Raw genomic sequence first — 20,085 nt, forward strand, 5'->3', positions numbered from 1 at the left:
GTGGCTACACCCAATGTGGGGATAGCGATGCTTATACTTCCAAACAGGGCTCGCCACTAGATATTATCATTACGGATGAGGAAACAGATGTCTGGAAGGGAAGCCAATTAGAAAGTATTAACTCTAGTGGCAAAGATGAGACTAGAACCCAGGCTTCCCAGACTCCTGTGAGCCAAGATTCTTTTTTTTAGCATCTCTCCCAGCCATCTGCCGAAGAGAAAAAAAGTCATGTATAAGGAAGACCTGGAGTGTCTGAGCCAAACAGAAAAACTCGAGTTCTGGTTGTAACAGGATTTAGTAGAATGTACAAGTCTAATGCTTTCTATTTACAACAAATAAATATTACCCCCCCCCATCAGTAAACATTTTTTCTTTTTTTTTCTTTCTTTTTCTTTCTTGTTTTGTTGTTTTTTACAAAAATTCAGTCATTTCCTCTTTCCCCCCACCCCAACTGCCCTCATTCATCATCTTATGATGTCTGCAAAGTCCAAGGTTAGTGGCACTTGGTGTGGTTGAGAATTCAATGTCAGCAGGACCCCGGCCTGACCCCTCCCCCTTGCCCACCGCAGTGAGTCATGCTGTATATGTACAGGGGCCCCTCCCTCTCCCAGAGTGTAGAGGGAAGGGTCACTGGATCCTCCCTGCCCTGGTGTGTCCCTTGAGATAGAATCTTTGGTGCAGGTTTAGGGCTAAAGATCTGGGAGGCAAAGTCCCTGTGCTTGGGGCCAGATCCAACTCATGGTGATTGGGAGAGAGAAATGCTTCGCTCCCACACCCCCCTCCACCCAGTTTGGTAGTGACCGTGGGGACACTGAGGGTGAATGACAGGGGTACAGGTGGGCAGGTGACTGGGGGGACTCTGGAGGGTGAAGGAAGAAGTGCGGTCAAACCCCTTTTGGGCATTAATGCTCCAGGATGCCCACTGGGCAAGGAATGTGGCAGTGACCATCAGCTTAGGAGCTGGAGATCCATTTGAAGGGCAGTAATAGGGAGGGGATGGGGCATCGGTGCCCATTGGCAGAGTTCCTTGGCAAAAAAAAAAAAGAAAAAAAAGAAAATTGTCTGTCCTCTGGTTCTCGGAAAGCAGAAGGCACCTAAGGCAATGAGGTGGTTGTTGGGGGTTGAGAAGAGGGGGATGGGAACCCGGTCAGCCCAAGTCTTAAGGGCGTCATATTGGGTAGGAAAGAGTGCGCTTGAGTGTCCAAAACCACGTAGAAAAAACAAAGTAGGAAGGTGTCCCAAAAAGTCCCTGAAGATCAGGGGATCTAATCTGTCCAGGGAGCTGTGAGGAAAGACCCTGGTGGAACGGACATGGGTGGGAAGCCCAGGCCTCTAAGTGCTTTGTGGCTCCAGAAAGAGGTGGGGAGGCCTGGGATTGCTGCCCCAAGGAGGTGAGAGTCAGAAGATGCCTTTGGCGATCTTGAGGCCTTTCTGTTTCATCCTGGGCAGGGTCGAACTGGCTCCATGCTTGACCTTTACCCCCTTCGGGAAGCCCCTCTTCTTCAGGACAAAGTCATAGTTGGCAGTGGAGTTCATAGCGTAGAACACATTGGCGTTGTCCGGAATCTTCAGCTCTGAGGAGGGACAAGAAAGGTTCGGGTCAGCTGAGGGCCTCTCCAGATCGGCCAATCGAGACCCACCAGTCCCAACGTAACAGGTATGGGGGCAGAGCTATTTCACAAGTCAGGACCCTGCATTTCTAGGAGGTGGGTGAGTTAACAGAAGTTGAGATGCTCTCTGGGGGGCTGGTTAGATTCAAAATGCCTGCGGCAAGAGGTGGGGCTCTGGTGGGTACCAAGAGAACGGCACGCAGGGAGCCTCAGGGATTCCCTATGGGTCACCACACTAAGTCTGGCTTCGGTTCTGTAATCCTCCGTGAACTGGCCTGAACTCATCTCTCAGTCATTTATTCAAACATTTACTGAGCATCTATTATGCGTCAAAAATCAAAGTCAAAAGAGTTTCTGCCTTTCTGTCCTCCCTGGGCTTGCCACTGCCTAGAGGAGAGAGCTAGTTAGCTTCGGAGCTGGAAGGGCTTGTTTTTCAGTCCCATCTCTGAGATAGCCTGGCTGTGTGATTCTGGACAAGTCAATGCTCTAGACCAGGGGCAACAAATTCAGATAGAAATGAGGACCACTAAACTGTACGTAAGCACCCCCAAAGACCCTGATTTAGAAGACAGCATTATCCTTTTTAATTATATTTTTACTTACTTTGTTAAATATTTGCTAATTAAATTTTAGTCTGTTTTAGGCTGCACTAAGGGATGTTGTGGGCTGCATGTGGTTCATTTGACATCTCTCCCCTATATATCTCTCTGAGACTATAAGTCACAAGAAGGTACAAACCTATATGAGGAGAGGGGAAGGAAAAAAACATGTATTAACTGCCTATGTGCCAGGGCAACTAGATGGCACCACAGCAGACAGAGTGCTGGCCTTGGAGACAGCAATATTCATCCCCCTGAGTTCAAATCAGACCTCAGACACGTGCTAGCTGTATGACCCTAGGCAAGTAATTTAACCCCATTAGCCTCAGTTTCCTCATTTGTAAAATTAGCTAGAGAAGGAAATAGTAAACCAGGATCTTTGCCAAGAAAACCCCAAATCGGATCATAAAGAGACTGAACAACATTTGTGTCAAGCACTTCTAAGCACTTTGTAAATAGTTAATTCCAATAATTAATACAATAGTGTGAGATAGATACTATTATAATCCCCATTTTACACTTGAGGAAACTGAGGCAGACAAAGGTTGAATGACATGGCACATGCCTGAGGCTACATTTGGACTCAGGCCTTTCTGACTGTCTGGTGCCTATTCCTGTCAGGGATAGAGTCCAATGAAATACTGAGGTGAAGAAGGGGTAGACTATCCCAAAAGAGATCACCGTCCAGTAGGGGAGAGAGGGTACATTTACCGATATTAGTTCAGAGGAGAATGGGATAAATGCCATCAAAGAGGCAGAAACAAGGTACTTTAGCATGTCAAAGACTTGGTTTTATAGTCAATTTTCTTTTATCCAACTCAAAACAAAGGTGCAAAGATGCAATCACCAAGTTACTTATATTCAATTCAGAAAGATATTCTTTAAAAAGTTAAATGTATTTCTATGAAACATATTTAAACTTAAATATATTTCTATTGATTATGCTTGATTAAGGCTAATAGGACAAGAAGACTGGGCACATTGGCTAGATAAAAAAGGGAGATAAATGGCATCTCTATTCTGAGCTGCTAAAAGGAGTTGGTTCTGGGATGAAAAGGTTGCGACTGAGGAGAAGTTCTCAGACTTTTTGGTCTCAGGACCATTGATTTAGCGCACTATGACTGAGAGAATCTGTGACCCTAAAGGAGACAGATGTAGGTAGCGAGTGGCCCCTTCCCCCAGCAGATGATGCCCTGTCTTCTGGGAGCCCTACCTCTTTCCTCAGAGATAATTTGTACCAGCTCGTAGTCCTCAGGCTGGTCACCATCCAAGTTGTGTTTGACCATGGCTTTCCGGATCACAGCTGGGGTCTTATCTTGGCTTGTCACCTGGGGAAGGGGACAGGAAATATTAGGCCTAAGGACTATGGGCCCCAGATCAACCTGCTCTCCCCTCCCACCCCCAGAGTCATGGAGGAACATGTGAATGGAAAGAGCCAGAATCACAGAATGTCCCCCTTGGCTGGATCCTCAGTGGTCAACTAGTCCAGCCTTTTTTCTACAATGTATCTATGATTAAAGCAGAGAGGTTAAGCCCATGACTCATAGGCCACAGGAAGCCCCCAACGCTCTCCCAGGTGGTATCTGATCGGGATTAAAATGTATGGGAAGTAGTTTACAAAGTAAATAAAATACAGTAAAACAACCATTATATTACAACTTCAAGTCAATATGTGGCCTGCAGGGATCCTTATGCACAGTTTAGTGCGGTCCCTTGTTTCTTCTTTAGCCTGATACTACATAGTGTGATATCACCTCCAAAGCAGGTGAGGGGGGTAAGTGGCTGTTGGGTTCATTCTCCTTTGGGATCGTTTTTCATCATTAGGAATTTATTTTATTATGTTAAATCTCAATTTGCCCTTTGCAGTTTTCAACCATGATGATCCCATTGTACTCTGCCCTGATCTAATCACATCTAGAGAATTGTGTTCGGTTCTGGCTGCCAAAGGAAAGACATTGATAAACTGTAGTGTCCAGACTATGATAAGCTGGATGGTGAGAGGTCCCCAAGATCCTGCTCTATGAGCCATTTCTGGTTAAAGGAACAGCATATTCAGCTTGGAGAAGACTGGGGTGGGGAAGGGATTGGGGAAAAATGGCTGTTTTCTTCAAAGATCTAAAGAACTTTCATGTGGAAGAGGGATTTGATTTATCCTGCTTGGTGCCAGAAAGCAGGATAAGGAACAATGGGTGGAAGTGGATACACAGACTGTTGTTTAAAAACCTAATAATGAGGCTGTCACAAGTGCAGTGGATGGCCTCAGGTGGCAGACAGTGGGCTTCCTCTCACCGGAGTGCCCTAAGTACAGATACTGGCATTCTACTTAATGGGGAAAGGATTTTATTGGAGGATTGGACTGGACTAGATCAACATTTTAAAGAATGTGATCTGGGGACTTTTGGATTGGGGGGGAGACATCCTCTCAGGAGATAACCATTGAAGGATATTACCCACAAAACAAAACCTCTTTGGGGGAGTACTCAATAATTTTTTTAAATAGTGTAGTGGGCTATATGTGCCTAAAGTGTTATAAATTCATGCATATCTTTTAACCTAACAGCTCTACTAGACATGAATACCAAAAGAGATTCAAAAAAAAGAGGAAAATGACCTATATGTACCCAAAAATATTAATAGCAGCTCTCTTTTAAGGGCAAAAAAAAAAAAAAGGAAATTAAGGGGATATCCATCCATTGGAGAATAGCTCAATAAACTGTGGTATGTCTTTATGATGGAATATTATTATTCTGTGGGAAATGATGAACAGGATACTCTCAGGTAAAAAAAAAAAAAAAAAAAAAAAAGCACTGAAAAGTCCTCCATGAATTCAAGCAAAATGAAATGTATTGCAAACAAAGTAATAGCAATGTTCTGGGATGACCAGCTGTGAATGACTTTGTTATTCCCAGGAGTAAGTACAATCATCCATGACTACTCTGAAGGACTTATGATGAAAAAACCTACCCAGACCCAGAGAAGGAACTGACTGTGTCTGAATACAGATTGAAACTTTCTCTCTTTTTCTATTTCTTTTTTAAACTTAAATTTTTTAAAGTGTTTTTATTTTCATTGGGGTAAGAGATCTATGTTTTCTTTTACAACTTGACTTTTATGGAAATGTTTTGCATAACTTCACATATGATGGACATAAGAGAGAGAACCTAGAAGTCGAAAAATTTAAAAACAAAGATTGAAAAATGTTTTGAATGTAGCAGGGACAAAAAATTAAATAACTGAATCAAATACCAAAAAAATATAGGGGGCAAATAGATGTGGCAATGGATAGAGCACCAGCCCTGAAGTCAGGAAGACTTGAGTTCAAATCCAACCCTAGACCTTAACACTTCCTAGCTGTGTGACTCTGGGCAAGTCACTTAACCCCAATTGCCACCATGCCCCCCATAGACATAGACACACACACACACACACACACACACACACACACACACACACACGGTGTAAAGGGATCTTGGGACCAAAAACTTTGAGAATTGTTGGACTAGATGGCTATTTGGAATTCTGTAATTTTGTGAAATATTTCAAGACAGGGATTAGGATTTCCCCCCAAAAGCCTTTTCTTCTCCAAGAAAAATGTCCTCATTTCTTTCAAACAAACCTAAAAGGGCAGGAGCTCAAGACCCGTTATTATCCTGGTTGTCCTACTCTGGACTAATTGGATTCAGATGATCTAATCCCAACCCTTCCTTTTATAGATAAGGAAACTGGAGCCCAAGAGAGGAAGTACTTGCCAGAAATCTTGAAGCTGGCAGGGAGCTGGAACTAGAAACCAATTGAGTCCCAATGTCCTTTATATTCTACTGACTGCTTCATCTCTATATAGAACACTTCTTCCATTTGACTAGCTGCCAATTCCCCTCCTGCTTCTCCTCTCCAATTTTCCTTTAATGAAAGGTCCTAACTCCCTAACTCCCATGACCCATTCCTCAGGTCAATTCCGTTTTTGACTCATTCTTCTCCCATTCCATCCCATCAAACATCTCCAAATCAAATTTAAAACAAATCTCCCTCATACTGGAGAGGAAGAGGAGATTCCCCTGTCCTGGCCCTTCTATCCCCAGCCTTTCTATGGAATAAAAGGTCTGAGAAGGGACTCTGAAGTCACTCGGCTTATTCTTTGCCTATGGGGGGATATCCTCAAATCTCTCCAGAGAGAAGAGACTTTCCTGCTATCTCCAGGCCCTGTTGCCCTTATTAGTCAGGCACTGGAGCACCAGCATAGCCCGCTGTCCTGGGAACTGGTGCTCTCCTATTCCCTAAAGCTCCAGTCCTGTTTCCAAATCTCTTTTCACAGTAGCAAGTCGGAATCAAAATAGGGAACCACTCACCAGAACACTCTTGTACATGTTCCCATTGTCCACAGCCAGACTCACTCGAATGATACAGCAATCGTCAATCTGCTGATTGTAGAGGGGGAGGGAGAGGGAGGAGTAGCTGGAGATACCCGAGACGGAGCGCTTGTGGGTGCGGGAGGCAGTCACCGGCGTGGAGGAGACGGAGGAGGACGAGGCACTGCTGGAGCCGGACCCGATACCCGATGTGTCCAGGGAGGACAAGGATGTCGACTCCCAGAACTGGTGGGATGGGGAGTGTTGGGAGTGGGGAGGGACACAGATTTAGGAGGGGCCCCGAGTGGCTGCCTGGCCTGAACAGGGGCTGGGGCAGAGATTCTCAACCCTTATCAGGCAGAAAGTATAAGGTTCATAGGAAGGAAGGTGTGGAATAGATGTGGACCACATTCTAAACCCCTTCGATCCCCCTTATAGATCATGGCTTATGTATCAGTCTCTGTTCTTCAAACCACTAATATGGCAAATTTCACTATTCACTCAACAGTGATGGATCCAGTGACTGTTTTTTGTTTCTCTTCTATCTACCCAAGGCTTTTTCTTTTCCTTTCTTGGAGTTTTCCATATCTCCCTTATCCCTAATGGGGTAGAGAGCCAAAGTGTCACGGGGATCACAGGCCTAGTGCCCAAAGGGAATTCAGAGGCCATCCAGTCCAGTCTCCCCATTTTATAAATGAGACAACTGAGGGCTGGAGAACTTCTGCCCAGTGTCACATCGATGGTGGGATCTGAGCCCGGGGTCTCTGATTTCTCCTGTACGAAGCTGCCTCCCTGTCTTGATGGAAAGGTTGAGAATCTCACATAAAACTGGAGGTGGAGGCCATTTGATGGCTGGAGAAGCTCAAACCCAAAGGCGGAGAAGGAGAGTAGGGATACATACCTTTTTCTCCTGGCAGTCTGGAGACTCCGGGACGAAGGTGATGTTAATTTCTTCGACATCTGAACTGGAGGACCCCGCTGAGGTGACACTGAGGGAGTCTGCCCCGTCCCCGCTGCACAGGTAGGGCCCACACTTGAGCTGGTCAAAGGACTTGGAATGGGAACTGCCGCTGGTGCTGGGCTCTGCACTGGGGGCCTGGCGGCTGGAGGGTGAGCCACTGGTTAATCAAAAGCCAGCTCTGCCCAGGGGACCCTCCCCCATTACCCTCTTCCTCAGCTCCGGCCCAGAAAGATTGATACTGAAAATGCCAAAAGGGAACCTAGTGACCTCCCAGTGTGTATCTCCCCCTTTTCCCTGACTTCTCTGGGTGTCTCAGGGAAGGATATCCAGGTACTTACTCGCTCCATCGTTTGATAATCCCTGGGTTCTTCTTGGCCTTCAGTGTATTACTGGCCGATTCCGACAGGGGTTCTAGCTCACAGGACAAGCTGTAACTGGGCATCCAGAGAGCAAAGCCAGTGAATAAGGGGAGGGCAGATGGAAATTGGGGTAGGGCAAATTCACACTTTTGTCCCTCTTACCCAAGACACAGTTTTTTACCCAGGTAAAATCAAATTAGAATGAAGCTTGACATAGCCTAGAATGTCAAATTTAACCCCAAAGAGCAATGTCTGAGATGGGCAGGAATGGAGCTGGAGGTGGGGAAGGTGTACTATAGGTTTGTGTGTCTGTTTTAAAGCCTCAGCTTGTCCAGGGCTACCCTTCCCCTCTCTGGGTCCGCCCCTCTGGCCAGTCTCTGAAGAGGCAAGGGGATCCTCCTCAGTGTGGAAGGATGTGGCTGGATGGACTGCAGGCTCAGCAATCAGAAGGAAGCGGATGAAAATTTAATCCTTACCTCTCAGATTCACTGAGCCTCTCCATGCTGTGGAACCAAGCGATAAACCGTACTTCTGGGGTAAAACTGTAATTGTTGCAAGCCGATTGCAGCAGTTTGATCTGGGCAATCACTTCAAACTCCTGGAAGGATAAGATAAGTTTGGATGCCAGAAAGGAGGAAAACTTGCAAAATTTGTTTTCTGCTTCCCAGCTCCTATGCCTTTTCTCCTCAGCCCACTGTAGCCTTTTCTCTTTCCATTCACGCTTGGCCAAAAGCCCTCTCTCATCACCCTAGGGCTTCAAAGATCCTTCTGAAAGTGCCTAAAAGCTGCCAATAATGTCCTTGCCCCCACATGGCCACTCTATGCTCACCTTTCTCCTCTTCTCAAAGTTGATCAGGCCCCCCTGAAAAGAAGAAATCCAATCCAGTGGTCAAGCCCAGCCCCCAGAGACAGGAACCCACCCAGCTCCCGGCGGTCTCCGGCACCGGACCCCCTTAGCTCCTGGTGGTCTCCGGCACCGGACCCCCCCAGCTCCCGGTGGTCTACCAGCACCAAACCCACCCAGCTCCCGGTGGTCTCCGGCACCGAACCCCCCCAGTTCCTGACGATCTACCAGCAGCCCTAGCTGGCTCCTGGTGTGTAGTGGAGCATGGGCTCCACCAGAGGGCAGTAGCTACCCACCCAGTGCAGGGCTGGATTTCCAGCCAAGCTGTCAGGATTGCCCGGGGAAGGGATTTCCACTGGAGGGTGCCCAGGGGGTAGTAGCTAACCAGCCCAGAGAAAGCAGATGTCTTCCCCTGGAGGGGCACCCCAATGCCCAAAGGCCAATCAAGCCCAGAGACAGATACCCAAAGCTGGAAGGGCCTACAGAGATCTCCTTGTCCAGCCCCGTTACTTTATACATTAGACAACAAACACTCAGAGACTTGATCAGTCATACTCTAGTTATAATAGGCAAAGTGGGACCATCAGCAGCTCCCTTCCTGCTTTGTGTGTAGCATAGTGCCTAGCACACAGTCGGCGCTTAATAAATGCTCTCTAAGATTCGTGGCGGAATCTGCCAGGTGATGATGCTCCCCCGGAGGAAAGCCCAGTCCCAGGACACGGTCACGTAGCCCGGCCCCCTTCTCCCTCAACCCTGGAGGCCTGGGCAGAAAGGTCACTTACGTCCAGATAGTCCTTCATTGCTGTGTCCAGCATCACCAGGTCTGTGAGGAAGGTGCCGAGGTAAGGAATAGTGCCTTGCATGACACCCTGTAGCACGAGGAGGGAGAGAGGAATCCCTGTGGAATGATGGCTCTCCAGAGACACCCCTAGCTCTTTGGACCTGACCTCTGCCTCCTGAGGAGGAAAGCCTTTGCATGCCAGGGAAAATTCTGGGAGAACTGAGAAGGTGCTTCAGACATTTTCCACATTTTTCTCTCTCTCCCAGCTCTCCCCAGCCCCTTGCTACTCCCAAGTCTTTCCTCCCCACTAATCCGAAGCAAAAGTATGAAGTGGATGGAAGTCTCTCTCTCCCCTTCCCCTTTTAGGGTTAGAGTCTGACCACCAACTAGTCCAAACCCCTCATTTTATATATGGGGACATTGAGGGCTAGAGAAGTTAGGTGACTGGCAAAGGCAAGATTTGAACCTAGCTGCCTTACGAGACTCCTCTTCCTGATCTTAGTTTCTGATTTCTCGCTGTCACTCACAGGTGATTGATTGGTTAGCCCATGTCCCTTTCTGACAAGATTTGGCTATCTTAGGTCAGGTGTCAACTGATAAAAACTTAAGCTATACCTTTGTCTCAGTGGGAATAGGGGGAAAAGGTGAAAATTCCCATCAGAATATTTCTCTAATAGAATATAATATTGTATCAGGCTCCGATTTCCTTTTCTCCATTCCATTTGTCCCCATCCCCTTCTTTCTGCCTCTCCCTAACTGTGCTCTTCTCTGAGTCCCAAATCAGAGGACCCTCACTTTAGGACGAGAGTCTCAGAGGTCATAAGTTAGTCCAATACCCTCATTTTATAGCCGAGCAAACAGACCCAGGAAGGTATGGCAGAAACTATGAGGGTAGTAATAGATCTGGGAGCTGAGCGTCTGTTCTTTGATTCCAAATCCCGGTACCCTCTCAGCCTAAGTCCCACCTTCGGCCACCCAACCTGCCACTGCGGAGCCGAGGGTGCTAATTCAGCTGCGTTCTAACCACTTACCATTTCCCGTTGCTGCTGCTGCCTCTTTTGGGCTCTCTTGGGGTTGATTTCTAGTGTAGCAAACTTCGAGGTCCCCTCCTGGCAAAAGTCATAGAATAAACACATAAAGGAGAAGAGAGATCAGATAATTAATAGAAGCATATAATGTTAAAGCTCAATAAATCTTAAAGACTATCTAGTTCAATCCTCTCACTTTATAAACGGAGAAAGTGAAGAAGGTATAAGTGATTTGCCATATCTACTCTGCCAACCTTCTTTCCTTTCATTTCCTTATAGGAATCAAACTGAGAACTGAAAGAGATGTCAGAGATCATGCAACTTAATCCCCATTTTACAGATAAGCAAACTAAGGTCCTGGGAAGCTAAGGTCACAAGTCAGTAAATGGAAAGAGACAGATTTGAACTCAAAGCTTCTGATTACAGGGTCAGCACTCTTTCTCGTTCACTTAAAGCAGCTACATGGTGAAACAGACACTGAAGACTACTGGGTCTGGATTCGGGAAGACCTGAATTCAAAGCCAGCCTCAGATACCTACTAGCTGGGTTGCCTTTTTTCAGTCATGTCCAGCTTTTTGTGACTCATTTAGGGTCTTCCTGGAAAATACTGGAATAAGTTTGCTATTTCCTTCTCCAGCTCATTTTACATATGAGGAAACTGAGGAAGAGTTAGGTGACTTGTCCAAGGTCACACAGAAAGTATCTGAGGACAGATTTGAACTCAGGGAGAGGAGTCCTCTTGACTCCAGGACCAGCGTTTTATCCACGGCACCTCTTGGGCAAGTTGGTTAACTTCTGTCTGCCTCAGTTTCCCCATGTCTGAAATGCAGATAGTAATAGCACCTTCCTCCCAGGGTTGTTGTGAGATGAGATAATTATTTAGGAAATATTTTGTAAACCTATAAATGCTATGTAAATGCCATTCATTACCATTTTCTTCTTTCACAAACTACTGCTCCTTGTAAAACCACTGCCTTAGCCAGGTCATGATGGAATCAGGCTACCCCAATCCTAAAAGACTCTCTCAATCACTTCTCCACCTAGTCACTGATGCATCAAACTATGGATTTCTGAATAGCTAGCTTGTTGTTGTAACTAGCCTGTTTTTTCTCAGGGGAAGGAAAGACAGAGCAGGGGCTAGGACTTCTGAGCTTGCCCCGCTCAATGACCTGGCCTTCCTGCCTGGTGGGTGCCCCCAGGCCTGCCCCCCAAAGCACTCCCTTTCCTCCCATGGGTCCGATCCTTTACCTTAATAAGGAGCTCCCGGCTTAGTGAATGGTTGTTCTCATCAGAGAAGATCTCTGACAGCTCCAGAAAGATTCGGAAACTTTCTCTGGAATGAGGGGAAGGAAGGCAGAAAGTAAATGAGAGATGGAGGCAAGGCAAGCCAGAGAGGATCACTGCCACCCAAAGGCAAGGCTTTCCTTTCCCAGACTACCAGAATCTTGTTCTTCAGGGTGCATCCTGCCAGGTAGGACATTTACAGCCATGGAATAGCCACGGCAGAAAGATCACCTACCTCGCCACTTCATCCCAGGTCTTCCTGAGGCGGTGAACCGCATTGCACTGCAGGGCAGAGAGGATAGCACGCAGGGAGGAGAAGTTTTTGAGGATTCGGCATTCCTGATGGATAGAAGAGGAAACAGAAAGAGGGACAATGAGACTGAGGAAATCCTGGATTTCCTCTGTTATGCTCACTGCTGCCACTCCCTTCAACTCTCACCAGGGTTCAATCCTTACTTTCCATAAACTAGATAATTTTACTGGGAAAGAAAAATACTTTCCAGCCCCCCAAAGAGATTCATCCTCTGAGGTTCCAGAGGATTCATCCAGAGATTTCCCCATGAAATCCAGAACTAGGACCAATGGTTGGAAAGTACAAGACAATAGATTTGGCTCACTGTGAGAAGAGGTTCCTGACAATTAGAGCAACTCCAAAATGGAGTGAGTCAACATAGAAGGTAGTGGGGCTTCCCGTCACAAGGAGGATGCAAGAGGAGAGTACTTGTATGGACTAGGAAGGAGGCTAAACTTGATGCAACTGTAAGAGTCTATGATTTGTGGAGGCTGGAATACCAGGACAGGGAAAGGGGGGAATCCCACTGGACTAAGAGTAGTGGAAGAGGGTGGGTGGTTGATCCCTGCAGTCCTGCCATGCAATGTTCCCTCCTCATCATGACCCCATTGGTGAAGGGCTTCTCCTTACCCGGGCCACCTCAATCCACCGCTCCACCACCTTGGCCCGCTGCTGGGGCTTCAGACCTCGATCCCCTAGGCACGTGGCGATGACACAGTTGGTGACAGAGTTGAACTGGGTGACAGTGGCCCGAATGGTGGGTGCCAAGTGTTCATTGCCTTTTTTGTCCCTCTGAGACCAGATGCAGCCCAGGCAGTGATAGGGGACCACTTTCTTAAATAACTCCTGGGAAGACATAGCTTGAATTAACCGTGCCCCATTAATCCCACCAAAACCTCATCATTTTTAGATCCTAAGGCATCAAGGACGTCATCTGCAAGAATAGGTGGGCCTTTGGCATCTGTTCTAAAGTTGTTCAGTGATTAGAACACTGTGCTAACAAATTCAGGGTTTTCATCTCTTTTTGGAATAAGGAGTCTTGATTGGATTATGAGTTATGACTAGCAAACACAGGCACTTAGTCTCAAAGAGTTACAAAGTGGGGTGAAAAGGGCCCTGGGTTTGGATTCAGGAGGCCTGGGTTCAGTCTTGACTCCATTACAACTATGTAGAGAAAGTGAGATTGAGAAAGAATAGGCTGACTTGTCTGTGTCTGATCTCAAATCCAGCGCTCTATCCATTATGGCAACTTTAATGCTAAAGAAATGTCAGGGTTTTTTCCAGGACAACCTTTCCATTCCTGGGAGAAATTTCCATTTCATGAGGACAGAAAACTCCAAGTCCATACTGAAGACAGAAACAGGAACATCACTTTCAAATACGAAAGCTTTGTATTCTAAGTGTCCTCAATTATTTTCATGGTTGTGTCTGGCTCTCCAACTACAGCCAGAGCTCCCAGAGGGAAGGAAATGTCTTCTATTCCTTGTGGGCCTTTCTCCAAAATACTCAAAGCAGAGGACTCAGTACTGCTATCTTTGAGGTCAGCAAATTGGAAGGAATATGACCAACCCTCGGTAGGACTCTAGGCAGAGGGGGAGGGAGCTTTGGAAAGACCAGGAGAAAAGTACACCCTAGTATTGCCAACATAAGCTAGTCACTAACCGCATCCATTAACGTGAACTGTTCTGCGACCATCTCTGGAGAGAAGATCAGGAAGTCAGGTTTTCCTTCTCCTAGTCCATTTTCTTCTGTGAGATGGAAGGAGCAGACAGACTCTGAGGCTATAGGAAATTGGGAACAAAAAAGACCCAGGAGATCACGGATACAATTCCTCTTTAATTTTTTCCCATAAGACCCATTTCTGCCAGGAAACCTTCCAGGATTAGCCCAGTCCTGATCTAACTCAATGAAATAAGCAACCTAGAACCTCCCCAGCCCCCCCAATCCTACTGGGGCTCATCATTGTGTGACCCAACCCTGGTTCCCTTTCCCCAACAAAGAAAGAACCCTTCTCACCTTCTGGCTCTGTCTCACTGGGCTCCTGTCTCTGGAACTGGGCAAGGAGGAGGTGGGCTCGCCGTTCAAGGTCTGAGCCAGGGATGTTGTGTTGAACATAGGAGACTAGCTGTTTGAGGCAGTTGAAGTCCGGGGGCTGTCGAAAGTCCTCGGAGTATTGGTCCAACCAGGCTCCCAGAATGGAGGAAATGGTGCTGAGGAAGTAGAGATTCAGGGAGTAAGGGCTTTAGCAGAGTGTGGTGGAAAAGGCACCAGGGTAGGAGGCAGGAGTCTCCTTGACCTCTGTTTACTTCACTATAAAAAGATGGAGTTCAGCCATTTGGCTTCTAAAGACTCTTTAATATTGAACATTCTACAATTCCCCCTCCCTAAACTCTGACAGAAAGTATAGTCTACATCATACAACCTGGCACTTAATTAAACTGTAAGTTCTTTGAAGGCAGGGATCATTTCTCTCCTCCCTCTTCTGTATTCTTTATAGTACCTTCCACTAAAGACTTTTTGAAGATTGATAACTCTTCTCTTCCCATTATGGACCTTGTAGAACCTCTGATATCTATCTGGTCGTGGAGAAGTAGGATTCTAGAAAACTAGTTTGTGCTTGCCATGGCACCCAATATGCTGTGTCTAACTTTTTCCTTCTCCCTCTCACTGGAAACTCCCTCTCCTCTATATCCCCAAAGAAGACAAAAGTAGGGACTTGGAGAGCTGGTTAAGGTGAACTTCCCTTGGGTGAATAGGAAGAGTGATATTTCTTCTGGCTGACATCTCAATTAATGGCTCACTCTCTCTGATCCCTATCTTCCTAGGAGAGAATTAGAATGGGTCAGACCTCTAATTCCATGTCTTACAAATGACCCCAGGGCCCTTATACTCTGGTTATGGCCACCCACATGCAAAGGAATGGTTACTGTCTTTCAACACCAAACTCCGCCTTACTTTTTTAGTTCTAGCCGGTCATCTGTGGCCTGCTGCCCACGGTCCCCATTGGCTTGAGGGTAGAGTCGGCCATACCTAGTTGGATGATCAAGGATGGCACATTAGACTCCAGGTTCTGGAGGAGCATGCCATTCTCATGTCTAAAATTGTATTTTAATTTATTACTTTTTAAAATTAATAAGCCAGTATTTTCTCTTGCTACTCCCACACTCAAATGATGATGATCATCAACAACAAAGAATAAATATGCTTAATGAAGCAAAGTAAATTCCCCATCCATGTCCAAAAAGGGCATCTCATTCTGTATCCTAAGTCCATTCTCCCACAGTCAAGCAGTGGCTTTCTCTCTAGGTTGCTAAAATGATCTCCCCACACCTTTTCTGGAACTCTCAAGAGTCTCCCTTCTCTCCCCCCTCTATGACTCCTGGTAGTCTCTACCTGTCTAGGGCAAAGGGTATGCACAGTTTCTTCACAGCTGAGGTGAGGAAAAAAAACAAATGGGGAATTGGAGGCAGAAGAAGGCGGCACCAGGACTGAACGGTCCTGGGATGGTGATTAATGGCAATGGCTCCAGAACAGGTTGTAGGACATTGATGGGGGCCCTCTAGGGTCAGACTCACTTACCTGTTAAGCAGGAGGTCCAGCACCTGTTTGGTGGTGGCAAAGGCACGGTAGGTACACAGGAAGATGGTGACGTAGGTGGAGTCATTGCCTCTGAAGGCTGATACTAAGTATTCCACCAGTTTCTCCAGCGTCCCTGCCTTGATGGTACGGACTTTGCAGGTCTCATACAAATTCAGAGCAGATTCATTCTCAAACTTGGGAATGGAGAGAAGAGGAAAGTCATTCCTCTTCCCTCACTGACATTCCCAGAGACACAGGGAAGCCTTTCTAACCCATGCCCCCAACAACAGAGACACAATTTCCAAAAGTAAATATGTAAAGAGGAAGAAAATTAATTGAGGGAGCATGCAAAACAAACTAAGTTGAGGGCTTGGTGGGGGAGGGAAGAATCACAAGAATCAGCCCAAATGGGATCGAAAAGACAACAGAACATGCTCGTAGCATGGTGGAAAGGACAGGATTAGAGCCAAAAAATATGGGTTTGAATCCTGGCTTTGACTCTTATGATTTATGTGACCTTGAGAAGCCACTTGATGTGTCTCAGTTTTCTTTTCTATAAATGTACTTGATAATCTCTGTGGGGCCTTTTAGCTTTAAATCCTAAGCATGCCCTGCTTCCCAACCCTGGAGACACTCACCCCCAGCCATCGCTGTCCCTTGTTGGCGGTGTGATGGAGTTGTACTTTACGCAGAGAGATACTGTAGATGATGTCATCTGCCAGCTCTTCTCCAATCTCCTGTGTGGAGCTCTGCAAAGAGAACAGCCCACAGATGAGCTTTAGAAGAAAAATTCCAAGATTACCTGGCCCAGATTTCTGGCATACTTTTTTTTGCTAATCTTCCCCCAAGCAAAGGAAACAAAGGCTGCTCTCTAGGGAAGGGAGCACTCCTTTGTTTTATTTAAGTGAGAAAAGCAGCGTGGTGAGAGTCAGAGGGGCAGGATCCAGTCCCAGTTGTGGATTATGATGTGATCTGAGTAAGACCCTTTAATGGCCCTTTGCCTTAGTTTTATGATCTGCAAAATGGGTTAATAATTCATTTCTTCTATTCCTTTCACTATTGTTTCAGGAGCCAAAAGACATATATCCCCAGGGATCACAAACTGAGATTTGGAAGGAATCTTAGAAGCCATGGTGGAGTCTAATATCTTCTCCCTCCCATTTTACACATGAGAAAACTGAGGCATGGAGCAATTAAATAATAGAGGCAGAATTTGAAGCTAGGTATTTTAGAATCCGAGTTCAGTGTCCTATTCATTATGTCATGCTTCTTCTCTGACAGAACATCTGCAATGTTAAAAGTGTTCTCTAGTATCCTGCCCTATAAACATATGGACATAGCACCATCACCATGACACACCACATTTTCCCGAGTTTGTCACACATAGTCCAGGGGCACACAGTAAGTTTAGGGACAAGCCTGTGTGGAGCTTTAGAAGCCTAAATCCTGAGACTTTTTGGCAGCCCAAGACAATCCCAGGCCATTTGTGGTTCTTTCCCAGGAAGTATTCCATTCACACATACTCTTAGCCAATACTCCAGAGTTTAGAACATAAAATGGTGCTGGGATGGGAGTATAACTCGGGTTGAATGGTTGGGGAAATGTCTATGGCACAATTATCATGCCAAATCTCTCAGATGATCCATATATATATATATAGATATATATATATATATATATCTATATATATATATCTATCTATCTGTAACTTTTATCCTGAACTCCAATCTCTTTTCCAAATGGACATATCATTTCAACATGGTTAAATGGGTTCTGCCTCTAAACATCTCTATTTTTACTGAATAGAATAACTTTTCTGTGCTTCATTTTCCACTTCCTTCTCCCTGCTCCTACATATTTAAATAGTTGCCAAGTCCCAAAGTTTCTGTCTTTATAACTTTGCTTATATTCATTTCAGTTTTTACTCCCAAGGCTACAATGTCCCATCTTGCACTGCATCATTTTCTTGTCTAGATTATTAATCACTTTCAATAGAACTTAATACATCCTTATAGAATATATTCTCAGAAAATCAGGGACTTTCATTTTTAAGTCAGTCTCCCTAGCACCCAGCACAACCCTTATAATAGTAAGTGCTTAATAAATGTCCAGTACTTATATGCTTCGATGGCTCTTTGATTTCACTGAAGAGAACTTCTCTTTACTGGTACAAATAGCAATCTTTTTACATCTTCTATAGATACCCAAGGAGGTTCTATCCCACACACATTTGACTTCTTCTGGTCCTCTCTTTTTAAAACATTATATACTTTGACATCTTCATGTAGCTGCCAAAGTAATCTAAGGCCCACATCTGACCATGTCACACTTCCTGTGTAAAAACCATCAGTGGCTCCCTACTGTCTCTAGAATAAAACACATACTCATTCCTCATTCTGCCTTCAATAATCTGACTCAAACTTGTCTCTGTCTTGTTTCCTCTCTCTCTCTCTATACATGCACGAATGCACGCGAACACACATAGATATTTAAATAAACTTAAACAAATATTTAATATACAAAGTCCAGAAAAAAAGGATTGTACATGAAACTGAACTTACCTTCAGTTTTTTTTAACCTGTTATGTTAAATTCAACACAGCAGCAACAAAATTTCTCTGCTTAACTATGTCCCCTTCTGAACTGTGTCTGCTTTATGTATGCTAAAGCTTTCTTCACTTCTTTCTTTCACTTTTCTTTTTATGATTATTGTGACTACCCATGAACCTCCTCCAAAACAGAAACCTTACTTCCTAACAAATATAGGCAAACAGAACAAAAATACTATATCTGAAAATGTATGTTTTATTTCATATCAATATTCTACCACTTCTCTCCCCAAATTCCCAACTTTCTATTATGTTCCAGCTAAATGGATGAATGAATGAAAAAAATATTTGCTAAATGCTTACTAAGTGCTAAGTATTAAAAGCCCTGGGACTACAAATACAAAAGCAGAGATGGTCATTGACTTCAAGAAGCTATGCTTATATTACAAATGAGGGAGACAATACACATAAGGGAGTAATAGCTAGGGAGAGATACTTTGCTCCAGAAAATTATAGGACAATGAATAGGGTCATGGGGATCTTCCAAAAAGGATGGCAGAGTCGATTTGATCATACTTCTAGAATTGAAGAGAGGATAAAGCTTGATAGACACTGGAAAGAGAGGAATAAATGGGAGAGGTATTGGATAAGATAGGTTCACTGAGCCAAGGTTGTTGCAAAGATAGAGACTAGAAAGACAAAGATAGCTTGGAATCTTGCCAGTCTGAAAAAGTGGGTCCAAAAATGAAGTCACTGATGGAGGTGGTGGGGGAAAGAAAGGCAGGATGGAAATTACAGAGATGAAGATAAAAGTGCTATAGACTCCAAGGCATGGTCTCTGGTGTGGGAGGCAAACCAGATCATCAGCTGTTGTTTACTGAGGTATATGTGACCTATCTCTCAATACTAGTGCACTGACACAAACAACAAACCAACTCTAGGCTCAGTCCCTCCTTAACCCTTAATGCAGGTAGATTATAGCGAGGAGTCCTGAAGTTCAAACTTTGCCTCACAAGCTTGCTAGATGGATGATCCTGGGCAAGTCAACTTAACCTGCCTGTGCCTTGGTTTTCTCACTTGTAAAATTAGGGAGCTGAATTCAATGTCTTCTACAGTACCTCTTCCAGGAAGTTTTCCCTAATGCCTTTAGTCTAGAGGTTCTTAACTTTTGTGTCCTGGTCCTTCTCAGGATAGTATTTTTAAATGCACAAAATAAATAGGATTATAAGGAAAACCATTTTACTGAAATCCAATTTCACAATTAAACAAAACAAACCAAGTTTATGAACCTCAGGTAAAGAACCCCTGCCCTAGCAGAGTCCTTTCCCCTCAAAATATTCAGAGCTTTACTTATTATATATATGTTGCATCTTCGAGGAGAATAAAAGCGCCTTGAGGGAAGGGATTTATTTTAAATTTTGTCTTTGTATCCCTATCATCTAAAATGATACTTTGTACCCAGGAGGTGGTTAATGTTTCTTGAATTGAACTGAACTTCTGAGGAAGCAGGCAGGGCTAGGAATGGGGAAGCTGTCACCCTGAACAGGTCCCAATACACATCTCTTGAGAAACATCAAGTATCCTTAGGCAGAGACATCCCCGCTTCATCTTTATGCAACTCTTACTTTACAAAGCTGGGAACAAAGCTCTCAGGCCTGTTTGAGAAAGCAGTCAATACATATTAGCTGGAACAGCAGCTTTTCATTTAGGAAGCTAGCCCCTAAGTCCCAAACTCATTCAGGGCCACCACACAGAACTATGGCATTCGTGCCTACTAACCGCAAAGTGAGGACCCTCTATCAGCTCCACAGGTGCTTCGCATCCAAGCTTATCACTGTTTCCCTGTCCCTATTA

General features: G+C 45.1%; 1 protein-coding gene across 6 annotated transcripts in view; it reads right to left on the reverse strand.

Moving 5' to 3' along the window:
• Window positions 1–276: 276 nt before the first annotated feature.
• The window catches only part of RALGDS (ral guanine nucleotide dissociation stimulator), an 88,978-nt gene continuing 69,169 nt past the window's right edge, over window positions 277–20,085 (reverse strand). For 4 of the 6 annotated variants that reach the window (XM_031954904.1, XM_031954903.1, XM_031954902.1 and 1 more), the window contains exons 2-18: window positions 16,322–16,432; window positions 15,684–15,877; window positions 15,060–15,134; window positions 14,121–14,314; window positions 13,767–13,885; window positions 12,735–12,950; window positions 12,048–12,151; window positions 11,777–11,861; window positions 10,532–10,609; window positions 9,502–9,588; window positions 8,705–8,737; window positions 8,352–8,473; window positions 7,855–7,950; window positions 7,457–7,658; window positions 6,556–6,801; window positions 3,423–3,537; window positions 277–1,574 (exon numbers count right to left, since the gene is read on the reverse strand). In XM_031954904.1, the coding sequence (XP_031810764.1) occupies window positions 1,399–1,574; window positions 3,423–3,537; window positions 6,556–6,801; window positions 7,457–7,658; window positions 7,855–7,950; window positions 8,352–8,473; window positions 8,705–8,737; window positions 9,502–9,588; window positions 10,532–10,609; window positions 11,777–11,861; window positions 12,048–12,151; window positions 12,735–12,950; window positions 13,767–13,885; window positions 14,121–14,314; window positions 15,060–15,134; window positions 15,684–15,877; window positions 16,322–16,432 (2,253 nt within the window). In that variant the 3' untranslated portion in view covers window positions 277–1,398. The remainder of the gene's footprint in view (window positions 1,575–3,422; window positions 3,538–6,555; window positions 6,802–7,456; window positions 7,659–7,854; window positions 7,951–8,351; window positions 8,474–8,704; window positions 8,738–9,501; window positions 9,589–10,531; window positions 10,610–11,776; window positions 11,862–12,047; window positions 12,152–12,734; window positions 12,951–13,766; window positions 13,886–14,120; window positions 14,315–15,059; window positions 15,135–15,683; window positions 15,878–16,321; window positions 16,433–20,085) is intronic. The other 2 variants (XM_023494320.2, XM_023494319.2) reach the window with 2 other exon arrangements.

The sequence above is a fragment of the Sarcophilus harrisii genome, chromosome 2 (genome assembly GCF_902635505.1).
Source record: "Sarcophilus harrisii chromosome 2, mSarHar1.11, whole genome shotgun sequence".
Taxonomy (NCBI): domain Eukaryota; kingdom Metazoa; phylum Chordata; class Mammalia; order Dasyuromorphia; family Dasyuridae; genus Sarcophilus; species Sarcophilus harrisii.